Consider the following 17054-nt stretch of genomic DNA (forward strand, 5'->3'; position numbering starts at 1 on the left):
GTTCTGCAAAGGCCATCTCCGTCTCCAGATTTAAATCCCATCAGAAACCTGCAGTCTGAACTGAAGAGGGCAAGCCAAAGGAGATTAATGATCTTGAAAAGTTCTGCATCAAGGAATGGTGTGTTCTCTAACCTGATCACAAATTATAGGAAAAGACTTAACGGCTGTCATCTTTGCCACGGGTAGTTGCACAAAGTATTAAACCAGGCGTGCCAATAATGTGAAATTATTTATTGGGGAAATATTTGAAAAATGTCTAACTTTTGTTGATTCCACCAAATCATATAAAGCACACTACTTTACACATATTGGAAAATAAAGTTTGTCAATAATGATAATTTTTTTTGTTTACAGTATTTTTTTTGTGCATATTTATAGAGGGTGGCAGTAATCCTGCACCTGACAGAGGAGTGATTTTAAAAAGAAAACGCACATTGATATTGAATGCCAATTCTGAAAAGGTCTCGAATGTTATTTTTTAATATGAAAAAATTATGAATTGATAGGATGCAACAGTTGTGCCCCCTTTTATAACCGTTTCCAAATCTACGGTTCCCCTGATATTGAGGTACGAACGACACATCAACACATGGGACACAGCCGCTTTTTATTGTGGATCGGGAAAACAAAAAAAGGATCACAGTACCATCATCCATGGGCTCATTACGCCATGGGTTTTACCAAAACTATATGGTAAAAAGTGCAAAGTTATGAAAATAGTTTTTAAATTCAAAAATATCTACCACAAATCTTTAAGATCGAATTCACTCATTATGAAATGCCACATGGAATCTTCAGTCACGGGATTGGTGTGGTTCTGTGCACACATCTCTTGAGCTTGGTTCTGTGCATGCGTGTAGTGAATACGTTTAAATCTTTACAATTAGTGCAAATGATAGTTTGGAATGTTCGAGTAGTGTGTGTCTGGCGAGGCGGGTCACGTGGGGTGAGGTCACGCTTCCTGAGCCGTGATTTGGGCCCGGCACTGCTCCCGTAGCTTGTTGATGGTTGCCATGGATAGGCTTCCAGGCTCAGTGAAGATTCTCTGCAGAAGCAAAGGGAAATACTGATAAGAAGCATATGCGCTGTGTAATTAAACTGTGTGTACATGGGTGAGGGGGGAGGGAGGGGAGGGAGGAGAGAGAGAGAGAAGGCTACCGGATTCTCCACCTGCACACGCTCACCTGCATAAAGGTGAAGCAGCCCTCCACCTGCACACGCTCACCTGCATAAAGGTGCAGCAGCCCTCCACCTGCACACGCTCACCTGCATAAAGGTGCAGCAGCCCTCCACCTGCACACGCTCACCTGCATAAAGGTGCAGCAGCCCTCCACCTGCACACCCTCACCTGCATAAAGGTGAAGCAGCCCTCCACCTGCACACGCTCACCTGCATAAAGGTGCAGCAGCCCTCCACCTGCACACCCTCACCTGCATAAAGGTGAAGCAGTCCTCCACCTGCACACGCTCACCTGCATAAAGGTGAAGCAGTCCTCCACCTGCACACCCTCACCTGCATAAAGGAGTGGCAGTCCTCCACCTGCACACGCTCACCTGCATAAAGGTGAAGCAGCCCTCCACCTGCACACGCTCACCTGCATAAAGGAGTGGCAGTCCTCCACAAAGCTGCCCTTGGTGACGTCCTTGAAGCGGTCGCACACGTCGGGGAAGTTCCTGGCCTGCAGGATGTGTGCCTGGTTGTGCTTGATGAGGGTCAGAGCCACGCGGAAGATGATCTTGGAGCCCTCGTAGAAAAGGCAGTCCCAGATCCGCAGCACTGTCTGGAGGGGGGGGCAGGAGAGAGAGGAGAGATCAAAGCGGCTGAATCGGTGTCTGTTTTCAGCCCCAGTGCCCCACCCAACCTCATGCATGCCCCACCAACCTCCACAGGCAAGACGTCGATGAACAGGCAGATGAACCATCGGGACACCACCAGCGTCCACATCACACCGTGCTCGGCCATGACCTGCCACACAGCAGGGACCTTCACCCTCACCAGCTCCCCCAGCACCTCCTGGTCCGTCTTCAGCCCCAGCATGGCCTGGCTGTAGTAGTCTAAAATGCACCCAACAACCCCACTGTCACAGTCTGTTCATCCACACATCCAGGCAGGGAAGACTCCTCTTAAAACTTTACGGTACGAGATCACAATGAGGGTTTGGTGCACAAGGGGCGCACGTGACATTTTGGGCCAAAAGGAGTAAATATACAGTCAGGCCCATACATATTGGGACATCGACACAATTCTCATCTTTTTGGCTCTATACACCACCACAATGGATTTGAAATGAAACGGTGAACGGTGTAGGAATTACAACAGCTTCTATATGTGCCTCCCACTTTTTAAGGGACCAAAAGTAATGGGACAAACTAACAATCATAAATCAAACTTTCACTTTTTAATACTTGGTTGCAAATCCTTTGCAGTCAATTACAGCCTGAAGTCTGGAACGCATAGACATCACCAGACGCTGGGTTTCATCCCTGGTGATGCTCTGCCAGGCCTCTACTGCAACTGTCTTCAGTTCCTGCTTGTTCTTGGGGCATTTTCCCTTCAGTTTTGTCTTCAGCAAGTGAAATGCATGTTCAATCGGATTCAGGTCAGATGATTGACTTTGCCATTGCATAACATTCCACTTCTTTGCCTTAAAAAACTCTTTGGTTGCTTTCGCAGTATGCTTCGGGTCATTGTCCATCTGCACTGTGAAGCGCCGTCCAATGAGTTATGAAGCATTTGGCTGAATATGAGCAGATAATATTGCCGGAAAGCACTTCAGAATTCATCCTGCTGCTTTTGTCAGCAGTCACATCATCAATAAATACAAGGGAACCTGTTCCATTGGCAGCCATACATGCCCACGCCATGACACTACCACCACCATGCTTCACTGATGAGGTGGTATGTTTTGGATCATGAGCAGTTCCTTTCCTTCTCCGTACTCTTCTCTTCCCATCATTCTGGTACAAGTTGATCTTTGTCTCATCTGTCCATAGGATGTTGTTCCAGAACTGTAAAGGCTTTTTTAGATGTTGTTTGGCAAACTCTAATCTAGTCTTCCTGTTTTTTTCCATTGTTTTCACCAATGGTTTACATCTTGTGGTTAACCCTCTGTATTCACTCTGGTGAAGTCTTCTCTTGATTGTTGACTTTGACACACATACACCTACCTCCTGGAGAGTGTTCTTGATCTGGCCAACTGTTGTGAAGGGATTTTTCTTCACCAGGGAAATAATTCTTCTGTCATCCACCACAGTTGTTTTCCGTGGTCTTCCGGGTTTTTTGGTGTTGCTGAGCTCACCGGTGCGTTCTTTCTTTTTAAGAATGTTCCAAACAGTTGATTTGGCCACACCTAATGTTTTTGCTATCTCTCTGATTGTTTTGTAAATGAGATAATGAGGGAATAACACACACCTGGCCATGAAACAGCTGAGCAGCCAATTGTCCCATTACTTTTGGTCCCTTAAAAAGTGGGAGGCACATATAGAAACTGTTGCAATTCCTACACCGTTCACCTGATTTGGATGTAAATACCCTCAAATTAAAGCTGAAAGTCTGCAGTTAAAGCACATCTTGTTCATTTCATTTAAAAAAAGATCATATTTATGGACCTGACTGGACATCAAAGGAAAACTCTTCATGAGATCTGTATGTGCCATCCTAAACTACATTAAAATAAAGGGTAAAAACCTAAAAACTTTGTATTTGTTTTGGCTCTCCTATAAAATTAGGAAAACAGCTATTCTTAACTGAATGTTCTAATGCTGATGCAACAATCACTACTGGTAAGTTCTAAAACATTCACTTAGAACTTGACATTTCAATTAGCAGATGTTTTTATCTAAAGCAACATACAATAAGTGCATACAAAAAGGCCATTCAAACAACTACAGAACAGGTTTGATAGGATACAATACAGATCAGTTGTCTAGAGCCAGGAACATAAAGTCTAGCACACAGTAAGTCAGTAATAATAAGGCAAGCAACTGCAGTACCAGCAAATGCAACAGTGTCAGATTAAAGGACAACAAGACAGGTGATATACAAGTGATAATAGATTAGGGCACTCCAGTTATACCGACTCAACATAGTGTGATTGGTCTTGGGCAGTGGAAACATGTCAGAAAACCTTCAAAGGTATCCTGTACTTGTCAGATAGTTTGGGACAGATACACAGATACACAGACACATACAGGCGCTCTCAACCCTGCTTTTGGCAACGGATACAAAGAGCCCAACGCACTGATCTTGCCAGGAGAACCAAACCTCATATCTGAAGGACTTGTGGGTACTCGGTGCCGATGACAAAGCTCTGGTTTGGGCATCGGGGGCGCGGTGCCAAAGCAGGAAGCTGGCATGGGGTCGGGGTTCGACACTTCCAGCATGGCCGTGGGGGGGGGGGGGATTAGCCCCCCCTCGCTGAGAAGGTCTTAATACGCTCACAGCAGATAAGGACTCATGTGACCACCAGCAGGTTTATTCATAGCCCAGGGGCGGAGCTCCCGAAATAGTCTTCCAGATCCCAGGAGAGGAGCGACAGGCCATCCCACAGCCATCTACCTACACCTCCCCTTCTCCTTACACCACTCTCTCCTTCTCTACTCACCTCCTACACTTTCCATTCTTTCTTTTCCACTCCATCAGGTTCCTCACAATCTTGTCTTCGCACCTCCTCTCCAATCATTCTCTCTCCCTATCCCTCTCTCTCACTCCTCACTCCCTTCACAGAGGTCAAATACTGCACATACACAAGCTGATTGCCTGTGCACAGACAGACACAGACATGCTCACAGTCTCTGACATGTGAGACAGAGTAGGGAAACAAGTGCAGAAACATAGGTAGCAGGGAGACAGGCAGCTGACAGTCCAGTGAGAGTCAGGGAGAGTGACGAGATGGTGGCGATGGGACTCACCAGGGAGGATCCTGCCCAGCAGAGCATCAAGCAGCCAGAAGGACTTCTCCTCATCTTTGGTGATGATGAGGAGGTAGCCGGAGATGAAGTTCATGCCCTGAAACGCAGAACCACCCTGATGAAGGAGCCTGTAGACAGATGAATGCACACAGGAGGACAGAGCCTGGGCGGGCCTCTCTAAAGCTGGTTTCAGCTACACGTGTGAGCTGGTGCTCTCCTGCTTAGTCAAAGTTTAATGGGTCAATGATGGGGTCAAAGTTCAATACAATTCATCAAATCATCCGTCACCATAGTACAAACTAAAGGACCATAAAATGTAATGATTGCCGGCGGCAACGAGAACACATTGCAGAACTATAAACTGGCCTTTATGCTGATGTGATTAAACACTCCTGGTTATTAAAAGCAATGGAGTTTTAGAACACTGACTTCAAATTTTGAAATGAATTAAAATAAATGCATTCTAAAAAACCTCTTCTTGAAAGGGTTAAGGCCTCGGCATGACCAGCAGCCAACCTGACCAGCTGAGAAAGCGCCTCCACACCAAGGGTGTGTCTCATCACTGTTTGTACACTCCCAAGAATTTCCGAAGCTAAATAAGGACTGGTTGGAGCCAACAGTCTCTACACCGCATACTTTTGGGAAGTATATAAAATACAGAGTAATATTAAGCCCATACAAAATCATTATTTTGTCTATTATCAGTTATGAAATAAATTCATTTTGGAGACATCTGATTGTCTAGGCACCAAGACATCAAAGCAATGTAAGAACATGGGTATAAAAACACAGCAGCAGACTGTTTTCCTTATAACACCAAGACATAAGTATATTACTTATTTGCCCAATTAGAATGAATTTCACTGAAATAGTATTGTTGATTTGTTGTTTTCACTATGGAAAACCATGTTAGAAGCAGAAAGATCAAAAAGTCACATGCTGGCAGGCCTAAGTAACCTTTTTGTCGTCCTGACAAACGTCCAGGAATCCATGTTGCTGTGACAACAAATAATGCTGAAGATTGAAAAGCAGAGGTAGGTGGAGATAAGGGGTGAGACGCCAACCTCTCAGCACAGAACACAATAACTTGAAAGTGCCCAAACTGCAGGATCTGGGCATTTCTCTGCGGTTTCCCTTAAGCCTTCCCTTGACAAATCAGCAAATACTATCGCAGCAGCGATACTGGAGCATAGCGTGTCGTTTCCATTTTTATTCTCGTAGTGATAGTGAAGACATCCGGTCCCACAGCACATGGCTGAAATGAAGATACCCCACTCTACAGACACTGATACTTCTCACTCAGCCCAGTGCTGCTCAAACGCAAACCCAAAGGGAAACCCATCCTCCCCTGTCTGAACCAACTCAGCGTTCCCACTCTTCAGGAAATCATATTCCAGGACTTTTCAATGGTATTTTCTATGACTTACATAGAAGAAACAAAAATATGCAACCCCAGCACTAAACATACCGCTTAATAACTTACTCATAGCCTAGCCTACAATTTTCCACGACCTCACAAATATTTCCAGGACATTTTTTCAATTTTCCAGGATGAGTGGAAATGCAGCAACTGCTGTGCAGAATAATTTATTCTGTTATGCTGCTCACAGACAGGGAGTTTGTCCACACCGGGACGTTCAGACACATGAGCAGGAGAGCCGTTCTATCGTCACCATGCTCAGGACCATCCTGGTATCCCGCCGCTCCCAGTGATCAAATGGGACAGAAAACCATCATTTAACCTTTATTTTTACAGGGTAAGTTGACTGAGCACACAAGCTCATCTCCAGCAACGCCCTGTTAAGTCCCTCATCCCCCGCCCTGCCTCAGTAGCCAAATCGGCAAGTCTTTGGACTGAGAGAGGAAACCAGAGTATGGGGAGAGAGCCCAAGCAGATGCAGGGAGAACATGCAAACTCCAAACAGAATGGCCCCCAGTCAAACGTTCTTGCTGTAAGGCAACAGTGCTATCCACTGCACCACCGTGCGGCCAAATCAAACACGCATCTCTTGCTATTTAAGACTCCTCCAAGGTAGGACATAGGAGATCACAGGCTCTGTCTGTCTGTCGGTCAGGGGATATCCGTTTGTCTGTCTGCCAGGAGCTGTGGTGGATTTAATCCCCAGACTTCCTGAATGCAGGAGCAGGAGCAGCGTGCGTCAAAGCGGCTCTTGTTCCCGAAGGAAAACACCCGTGCACAGTGTGTACACACTGGGTTCACCTCAGGGCCTCAAAAGGCTCTGAAGGGCTGTGTAAAACAAACACTACTGTATGTGCCTAATAGGGAGTGGTCCTTACCAGAGGCCTGTATAATGAAGCAGGGTTACAGAGTTAGCTGGATAACAGCACGTAAAACCCGGAAACCTCCCAAATTTGGAACATGGACTGAAGCAAAACAGAAGTGTTCCAAGTTTTACTCGGTGCAGTTATCCAGCAAACTCAGCAATCCTACTTTGTGATACAAGCCACAGAGATGACTGATTTAGAACAGAGATGGTATTAGCCGCAGAGACATGACTAAACACAAAAGACACAAAGTACCTGGCAGTATCCCACCGCCTTGTTGTGGTGCCCGTAGGCCACCAGCACGTTGAAGAGGGTCTTCTGTAGGCACGGATCAGAGGTCTTGCGGAACTGAACATTGTCTGGAAAGGTTCTGTGCAGGTCTGAAAGGGGAAATCGGCATTGTGTTTCATTTCCACCGGACCTTTAGAGTATCTCAGTCAAAATTGGAACAAGGATAATAATGCTCGCATAACAATAGGAGCACAGGTGAGATGGGAAGCACAGGTGAGCTATATCAGGGTTGTGCGTCACAGCTGCTGGGTCACAGTAAAGGCATGCCATGTATGCAAATTAAGCTTCTGCATTGTGTAAATGTAAAAGATTAACGTAATCTAAATAAAAACTGCAGCTTATCTTGAATTATTTAATGCAGTTAAATGCATATGGCTGAATCCATTAATGCAGTAAGTGAAATCAATTAAGGCAGCAATAATTTGCTGGAATGAAAACCTGCACACACACAAAGACCACTGCTTTAAAGGGTGAAAGGCCCCGGACAGGAGATGGAGATGGCAGAAAGCCCACCTGTGCGGATGGTGTCCACCAGCTTTTCGTCGTGCTCGGACTCCAGCAGCTTGTGGTAGTAGCCAGGGTTTCTCTCCATCCTCTCCTGGGCCCCACTGGCCAGCATCCAGATCACAGCGCGGTGTTCATTGGGAATGCCCTTCCGCACATACCGTTTCACTGCAGAACACACGGCACGCCATGACAACCAGAACGGCCATAACAACATCACAATTTCTCCCCAAATCCCAAAAAAAACAGTGACTACGACTGCTGAAGTCACCACTGTGATCAGAGGGGAGGGCTGAGGTCTCGCTACTCTGCATCTCTCACACATAAGCCACGGGCCTCATTCCCCAGTTTTTTTATGTCAACAGATATGGCATTGGTGTAAGACAATGCGAATCCATTTATTTATTTTCAACAAAAAGCATATTGAAATATATAAGGTTCTCCCCAAAGAATGCAACAGTGGGGGTTTGCAGGATGTGCTCTCATTTGCACCACTGTGTAGCCTGTGTCATCTCTGTGGCGTTGATGCTCTACTTGCAGGCGATCAGGGGAGAGTTGTGGCTTCTGTGAAGCAGCGGAAGCAGCAACGCGGGTCTAATCTGAAAAGCATCGCTGCGACTCTTTCCTCCAGGACTGGGCTTTCGGTTTGGCACACACCGTGATTGTTAATATGCCACTATTTACATTTTTATAATATATGAAAAACTGTTTTATATTTTGCATTTGCTCTACTGAACATGTGTCATAACATGAAGTCAAAACAAAGGTACAATGAACCAAGATTGTTTTGTACCCTTACTGGTCACCCATTAAGCCCAGTCTTCACATATTTCATAATATTTATTCTTTTTTATTCTTATTTCGTTTTTTTAAAATAAATTAAGTTATACAGCTTGAGAAGAGATTTAACATTTAATAATCATTTTCCTTTGGAGTTAATTATACATTCTTCTCATAAATCTATGTCTCTTTTGTAGTCCTTTTTATTATCTGTTCAATTTTCTCAGAACAAATAATAAAGATTACTAAATAAAAATTACTTTGATCATTGGATTCAATTATTTATTAACCCTTATTGGTGGAAGGCTTCTTTTTTTGGGTGATTTTAATGCCACAGAATGCAGGAAACGACTTAAGGCACAAAAGCGCATTATCCTAAATAACTAACCACACCTCCTTTGCCAAACACACAAGGCTCGGACACCACTGTGTTGAAACATTCTGGACAGAACCCTGATATATTTTAATCCTTTCCTTCCATTTAAGACAGCAAATTAGACAGGCCTATGCATTAGGAATAACCTAATCTTTTTGTGTAAAATAGGAAAAAGTTTAAACTTTTAAGATTTAACTAGACTTGCTTGACCAAGGCTAGTTAGTAATCGCAACCACCGCTAACTACATCTTCCCTGGAGAATCTAGACAAGCCTCCTCAATTTGTGCGATGTCATGAAATTGAAAATTCCCCAAATGTCCAAAAGTGACCTGGAAGATTCCATCCCTTTGCAACCCTACCTGTTGTGCATGATTGTGCACTGGAACCCGGAGGTCCATGGATATTCAGAGGAACCCACCCTTAAGGCTCCTGTCAACCTTGCTGTGCCCTTGCAGGAGTTTGGACCACTTTATGGACCTCCTGGTGAGGACGACCAGATACTCCGACATCAGATCCTCATACGACTCGTAATCAAAGTCTTCCGGCCTCTCGAAACCATAAGGATCCACCCTGAAGGACAAGCACAGGGTGGGCTAAGAGTGACCCAACAGCTGACACAAATCACTGGGGTTGAACAGCAGCGTTCTAGCCACAAGAGTAATACAAAGTTCTCCTTACATAATGTATAGTGTGATGTTGAGGGCATTTACATTCCAGTGATTACGAAGAGCAAGACATCTCGTTTTTTGCAATAAGTTCGGCAAATTCGTGAAGAAAGACAAAACGGATGTTTGGTTCACTTTAAAAAGTAGCATTTCAAAAGTCAGGACCCAAACATAACCTGTCAGTATTTCTAGGAGCCAAGTAATTTGACACGAGAGGCACGGGAATTTCGGGGGTCTCAAACTCACGACCAGCCGGGTCGTAAAGCACGAATGGCATTCTGTCTCGTGTTGTCATATTCACTTATCGCTAGCGATGAATTAATGAGTTTCTTCCTAATTCAAAAGAAAAAAGCAGCCGTTATGCAACTGCTCCAAGGCCAAGTTTTCCAACCCTTGGCCTTGATGCTCTCCGTCTAGTCACGTTCAGTGGCATCACATGATTCACCAAGTGAAAATCACCGAAGAGTCATCAAATAAAATTAAAAAGCTGCTCTAAATTAATTTAGATGCTATTAATGACATAGAACTCAGTAAGTCAATTCACTATAGGGCTATTTGTATGCATGCTAAAATATTTAGTAACTATTAAAATAAATACCAAGCAGCTAAACAGTAACTACTAATTAAATGTGCAGGTTCACACGTTAAAGATCATAGCCTCGATTATAATACATTTCTACATGATCAAAATTAGCCTATTTGCTTGCCATGAAATAAAATATCTTTGTCAAGTGTGAAGGGAGCCTAATATTTGCATAATGTAAACGTTGTACGTGCTCACAGCCATGGTAGCTTGCTAACACCAGTTAGCCTGTTAGTTACCTCTGAATTCGGTCTTTTGCACTGTTGCTGGTGCCTGCATAGTACGGCGACGGACGAGTTCCATTTGCTTTGTTCTCCATTGCGAACCAAGACTCATCGGCCAGAAAACAAAATTAGGTAGTTTTAAATAACAACCTGGTCGGTTCCAAAAACTTTTTTTTCGTTTACTGCGGACATTTAAATAATATTACAGTCAAAACCATTGCAGAATCTGGTATAAAACAACGAAATGTTGCAACGAAATGACAATTCCATTAAAGTGCAACGGGAACAAATTCCCGCGAGGGCGCGGATGCCTAGCTCACACTCCAAAGTTCATCACTCCAAAGCAATACGTTTTTGTCCCGTACCGTCCCCAGACAAAACAGTTAAGTTGAGGCGCTCCATACAACCAAGATCCTACAGGGTAAAATCCAATTCACTGGATAAATAAAAAGTAGCTAGTTAAGTTGCTGTCCGGTGTCCTCTTCTTCTTAACCTTGCTAGTCCGTCGTACCGTGAGATCCTTTCACGCAGGGTTTATTTTGCACCTGTTGTTCACATTGACGAAACTGTTCAACAGCACTCTTCTTGGTCGGATTCACTCCACTGCCATGAACTGTCATGGCATAACGTTAGTTCGAATTATGTACTTCTGAATACGAGCCGATAATGACTTCGCTATGTCGGGCTCATTCCAGACCTCTCTACCCCACGTTTACCAACACGTCGCCGAAATGGCACACTCAGGTCCCAACTCTAGAGGCGGGGCTTACAAAAAAATCAAACTGAAGCTTCTGTTCTGCTTGGGTGTTGCCGAGCCACCTGGAGCGGTAAGACGAGAACAGGTTACTTTCAGCAACAGGAAGCCGCAAGGTATGTCTTTACAGCAGTCATACGAGTTTATCAACTGTTAAGCCGCGAAGACCCGACCCTCTTAAACCTAAACCTAACCTTAAAGTGCGAGACAAAACACCGTATCTAATGGAATAATTGCAGCCTAAACAAAGCCATGTGTGTTGATACCATGCAGGTCCAAATCTAGGGTTGTGTTTATAATTCCTTTCCTTATCATCCGCGTTCACACCCTGTTTCAGAAAGCTGGTTGCGCCAGCATTCATTTGCTGTATTCTCTCCACTTATTAATTTATTTATTTGAGTCGAGCAGCACTATCTAGTGACGCAAAACGCGCTTTTGCAGGGGCTATGACTTTGACAGAAAAAAAAAAACATTTGAATCCAGTGACACGACGATCTGTCCTTTCTGCTTACGACCCCAATGTGGAATTTAAAATAAGGGGTTTTAAAGTACAATAGGCTAAAGCATTAAGATGAAAGTCAATGGAAGAAGTAAAAGGGAGTGGGGAAATCTCAAAAATGTATTTGCAAAAACGGAATGAAAAAAATAGATTGGATAATGTATGAACAGTCGGTTATGAAAATATAAGATAATTGAATTGAAATTTCCTTGATTTTAGTTGGTTATATGTTATTTATTTGTAAATCAAGTGGTATAATTTTATTTTCAATTTTACAACAGCTATTGAGATCCGGTTTGCAACACAGTTGTTGACACATGCATGAATATGAACATTGTCACAATAATAATTACTTTCTTGCATTTTTCATGACTGTAAATATGAAAATGATCAATTTCACATCACGTAAAGCAGTCTCTAGAAAGATAGACTGACTTGCAATCAGCTCAGACCACAAGTCAGCCACCCAGTGTTCAAAAAGTGACTTATGAATCCATCTCATGTGTATAAAAGCATGTATGTGCACTTCAATAGTATGTAGCATACTTAGTTTATTCAATAATAAAACTGCAACTTTGTGCAAGAAATAATCCTCTTCTCTGAAGCACTTCAGTAGGAAGGGCATCAAGTAATTAATTACTTTCCCCAGTACAGATATCAATTGCCACAGACGAATGTGAATCATTGTTTCTTTTTCACAACAACAGTCATTTTATATCTGACAGATTTCCTGACAAACCCAACCTCAAATCCTGTTGCTTGATCCCTTTTCTGACTGGGATCTAAGTGGATTACCATCGCCCCTCCCATCTGCTGGACACTCTTCAAATTACAGTACCTCCAGGAAGATTCATAGGATGCCTGTGTTGCAAGCCATATTGATCTCCTTTTGCATATAATAATACGAATGATTGATATTCTATAAGGGATCTACTTATTGATCTAAGTAATCTACTGAATAATCACCAGCGTACAGGGCCATGGCTTTTCTGAAACATCCTTTGATTCATTTATTTTTATTTTTATTAGTATTTATCAGGGCCAGTGTACATTAATCAACATTTAAAGTGCCACCGTGCCACTGTGGGTACATCTCAACCACTGTTTTGTTTCTCTCATTTTCGGCCTATAATTTACTGAACATAGCAGAAAGGAAATCACAATAGTGTGAATGAAGTTAATACTATGTTTGTGTATAGAGCAATGAGTGTAAGGGTGTTCTCTTCTTGTGTGTATTGATACATTCCCTGTTTTATCTCTTGCATTGTTTTAGCATGTTGCTTTTGTTTAAAGGTTGTTTTCAGGACAGTCGTTCCTTTGTGTTGTGACAATAGCTTCACCAAGATAGGTAGGCCCCAGTGACATGGTGCTGCTAGACCCAGGTGGCATGGTGTTGTCGGTACACAAACGCCGTGCTGGTGATGGCCATATCTAGGGCAAGTGGAAATTTCCGGCCCACGTAATGATGTTTATCCACTACCATTGCTGCTGGTCCACAAACACTGGCTCCACCACTGAGATGTTATCCCTTACCGCAATCTAATCCATTCTTCTTATGAGTGCTTATTGCTTCAGCTCACCAACAATACCAACATGGTAAAGAGCAGAGTTTGATTCACCCTTAGTCTCAACTGGAAAAACTGTGTTCCTGTACCCTGTTAATTAGGACAAACAGACAGAGTGATGCATCAAGCCAGTCACAAGTCCCTTGGGGAGAGGTTACAAATGACTAACCGATTCTTCACAAAGATTTAAAATAAGTTGCTGCATTTTGTTTTTAGAATTGTAGCTATGTGTTATTTCAGTATAAACATTGAGCACAGTCTGTAACACACATGAAAACACATTTAATCTTCATATAATGCATTTCATTAAAATGAAAAAGTGTTATTACAATATGAATATCTGGTTCTTGCTCATTTGTGCTGACCATTGATGAGTTGTGGTTATGGAAAACTGACTCATGCCTTATATGGCATTTTATTTTGGCTTTATTTATTTTTACTTCCTTTCTCTACAGCAGTAACAAGATAGATTAAAGATAATTGGGCCTCTTTTTTCAGTATGGGTCATTTTGCATTTTGTTTTTGATGCTTATTGAGCCGTCCTTCAAATGAACACCTGAATGGTAATCTTTAAAATAAAAAATAAAGAAGTCAAAGAGAGGATCAGTTTATGGGATTGCTGGAATGACTTTCCTGGATGAGAGGTCTTGAGTTCGAGTCAGACTTCTTTTCTTAATATTAACAGCTTGGATTCCGGTTACACACGCCGTACTTGAGAGAGAGCATAATTTATGAAGGGAAATACAAACCAGCCAGGTTTCGTCTTTCCTACCTCCACCACTTTCTTTTGCTCTTCGTCACGGAGTGAACCTCTAGTAACTCACCAATCAAGTGACAGTCAGATTAATGATCAAATCTTTTCTTTAAAGATTTTAAATGGACTGGCTTTTAGCCATCAAACCGAATGGCTATGTTTTTTGGAACCTAATGCAGGATCACTTTCTCACAGTCCTATGAGTACATTTTCATTGTGATGAGAACAGACCTGGTACGCCTACAGGAGTTGTTGTGACAGAAACAGAAAAGATTCTGTGGCTCGTTGGTGACTCCTGGAAAGACTTTGTGATCTTCTGAGAGATCAAGCTGCTGATTGTTAGTGTGCACACTGTCCTGTGGCCTCCTTGTGTGTGACTTGTTTGTACCAACCATAATTGCAACCCTTCCATCCATCCATCCATTCATTATCTAACCCACTTATTCTTGGTAAGGGTTGCAAGGGGTGGTCGGGGCTGCAGGCTATCCCAGCATCATTGGGCTGGAATACACCCAGAGGAAACCTGGAGAGAACATGCAAGCTTGACCCAGAAAAGTCCTGGCTGGGTGGGACCTTCAAGCGCAAACTGAAGACGCACCTCTTCAAGCAGCACCTCTCCCCATCCCTCCCTACCTCCCTGTGAACCTTAATTGTTGTCTTTGTGATTTACGTAGTGTTTTGGTATTTTTAGTTGACGAGGTAAGCAGTATTTGGATAGTTAAGTTAGTTTGTTTATTTGTTGATTAAAAAAAATAAAAAATAAAAATAAAAATAGGCCCTGGTCCTTATCTTTGTTGTACGGGTAGCAATTGAAATTGTACTTCCCTCTAGGGTCTTTCAGCGCACTTAGCCCTGGTTATGGGTATGCACTTCGTTGTACATCGCTCTGGATGGTAAATGGCAGGCATTTATATAGCGCCTTTATCCAAAGCGCTGTACCATTGACGCTTCTCCATTCACCCATTCATACACACACACACACTGACGGCGATTAGCTGCCATGCAAGGCCCCGACCAGCTTGTCAGGAGCATTTGGGGGTTAGGTGTCTTGCTCAGTGACACTTCGACACAGCCCGGCAGGGGATCGAACCGGCAACAGTCCAACTGCCAGACGACTCCTCTTACTGCCTGAGCCATGTCACCCCTGGATAAGAGCGTCTGCCAAATGCCAATAATGTAATGTAATGTAATGAGTCAAATTATGGACAGTCTTACTGTGAGGCGACTATGCTATGTACTGAACCACCATGACCCCCATAATTGCAATTGAATTGTAATCTTGCCCAATTATAATCGGCAACAGATGATTTGCCCCATTAAAGCCACATTATGTCATAAATAATCGTTGATGAAGGATACATTGCTCATACTCACATCCCAGGACCCTTAATCAACCAGTTCAATTCATGCTTTTATCAGTTGGTCTGTAACATGCTATATGTTAAATAACACCGATTCTTTCTAAAGGACTTTAACTGATTACATTGTACTGTAGATTGACAGGTAATATGGAGTCCTAATTGCTGCAAGGGTGGACACCTGGCCACTGAAACTAAACCAGGTGAGGAAACGTAAGTGTTGACAGAGAAAGAAAATGGCAAAGTGCTAAAAACCAAAACAATTAAGCATAAAATTTCAGGATTAAACATAAGATTTAACATAAGACACAACAGACTGATGTTGTGTATTTAGCATTGTCTGGTTTATTTTGTCTGGCAGATATTTTTTCCTGACTGTGACCCTACAGATCTGATGTTTCTCACAGATTCATGCTGAGAGTCGGTGCTTGTCTTCCATTCACATTCGGCTCTGAGACGCTGATGGCCAGTGACATTTACAGAAAGACTCAGTTGGGAGTTAACTGTAAAATCAGATTATCTGTCAGTCTGTGTGCATGGTTTGTGTCTCACTTTAAAGGGATGGTTCACTTCCTGGGCGTTTTCCATTTTATTTAAGCCTTAGCTATTGTTTGTTTTTTATTGGCCCAGAGAGTTTTGTGTGTTGAAGGATATTTTCGTAATTTACTAAGTTTGTGATGAGTTGCCAGCTTTACAATGGCTATAACAGGGCATTTGGGGGTTTGAGAGAGAGCTTGGGGGATGAGGTTTAAAGGAGACAAGGTGTATGTGTGTGGGGGGTTCTTAAACAAATCAGCCCGTTTGGGATCCACTAGATTAACGTAAGGGCTATTCACTCAGAACTCTGCATGTGGCTCGAGGCGTGGCTGCACTGACTGACAGGTCAGAGCAGAGGAAAAGAACCGTGTCCATGTTTGGCATTAGAACGTGAAGGTGTCTGCAAAGCGGATAGTTTTGGGTTTGAATGTTTTTTTTACGCAGGCTTCTTCATAATTTCGTGTCCTGTACTTTGACAGGGGACCACCATTCTGTGCCTTGTCTGACAGAAGGTTCTGATTGGCTGTTGTCTGGTTGCTGTGATGATAGTCACTGGGGTTGTTTTCCAACAATGCTTCACTGTGAGCTTCACTGCTCACTTGGGTAATCGCCAAAGTATCATTTGGCTTGTTTTGAGAGCTGTTTTGCATGTCTCCGCCCCTCTCTGTTTCCCATGGAAACCTCTGCTGTCCTTCTGTCACCTGGTCTAAGTGAGCAGGTGTAATACAAGACCCTGGAGAAGGGGGCAGGTGGGTACACTGGGATGAAGCACTGGTGTCAGAGGTCAAGGGTTCAGAGGTCAGGAGAGGGGAAGCTGTTTTAGAGGAGAGGTTGTCAGAAAGTGGTGCTGGTGCTGTTGAATTGAAAAGGTCTCCAGAGGTCAGTGTTGAGGGTGCAGGTTTCGGATCAGGGGGCTCAGAAATAGGCAGTAAGGATGCAGTTTTAGGGGCAGAAGGGGATGAGGGAGA

At 43.3% G+C, this 17054-nt stretch overlaps 1 protein-coding gene across 1 annotated transcript; it reads right to left on the reverse strand.

Moving 5' to 3' along the window:
* Nucleotides 1-492: 492 nt before the first annotated feature.
* Nucleotides 493-11473, reverse strand: grtp1a (growth hormone regulated TBC protein 1a). Its single transcript, XM_061226649.1, has 8 exons — nt 10635-11473; nt 9566-9717; nt 8001-8159; nt 7452-7576; nt 4911-5007; nt 1882-2054; nt 1595-1780; nt 493-1045 (listed from the first exon to the last, which is right to left on the reverse strand). Exons 1-8 carry the CDS (start codon nt 10712-10714, stop codon nt 953-955), a joined length of 1065 nt encoding a protein of 354 aa, XP_061082633.1. The 5' UTR covers nt 10715-11473; the 3' UTR covers nt 493-952.
* Nucleotides 11474-17054: the final 5581 nt, after the last annotated feature.

The sequence above is a fragment of the Conger conger genome, chromosome 17 (assembly GCF_963514075.1).
Source record: "Conger conger chromosome 17, fConCon1.1, whole genome shotgun sequence".
Lineage (NCBI taxonomy): Eukaryota > Metazoa > Chordata > Actinopteri > Anguilliformes > Congridae > Conger > Conger conger.

Excerpts from the sequence above, each read along its gene's own strand:
- grtp1a (XM_061226649.1), bottom strand. The coding sequence starts at position 10,714 with ATGGAGAACAAAGCAAATGGAACTCGTCCGTCGCCGTACTATGCAGGC. Across the intron at positions 9,718-10,634 it reads GCAAAAGACCGAATTCAGAG|GGTGGATCCTTATGGTTTCG; the intron begins GTAACTAACAGG and ends CTTGTCCTTCAG. Across the intron at positions 7,577-8,000 it reads GGTGGACACCATCCGCACAG|ACCTGCACAGAACCTTTCCA; the intron begins GTGGGCTTTCTG and ends TTCCCCTTTCAG.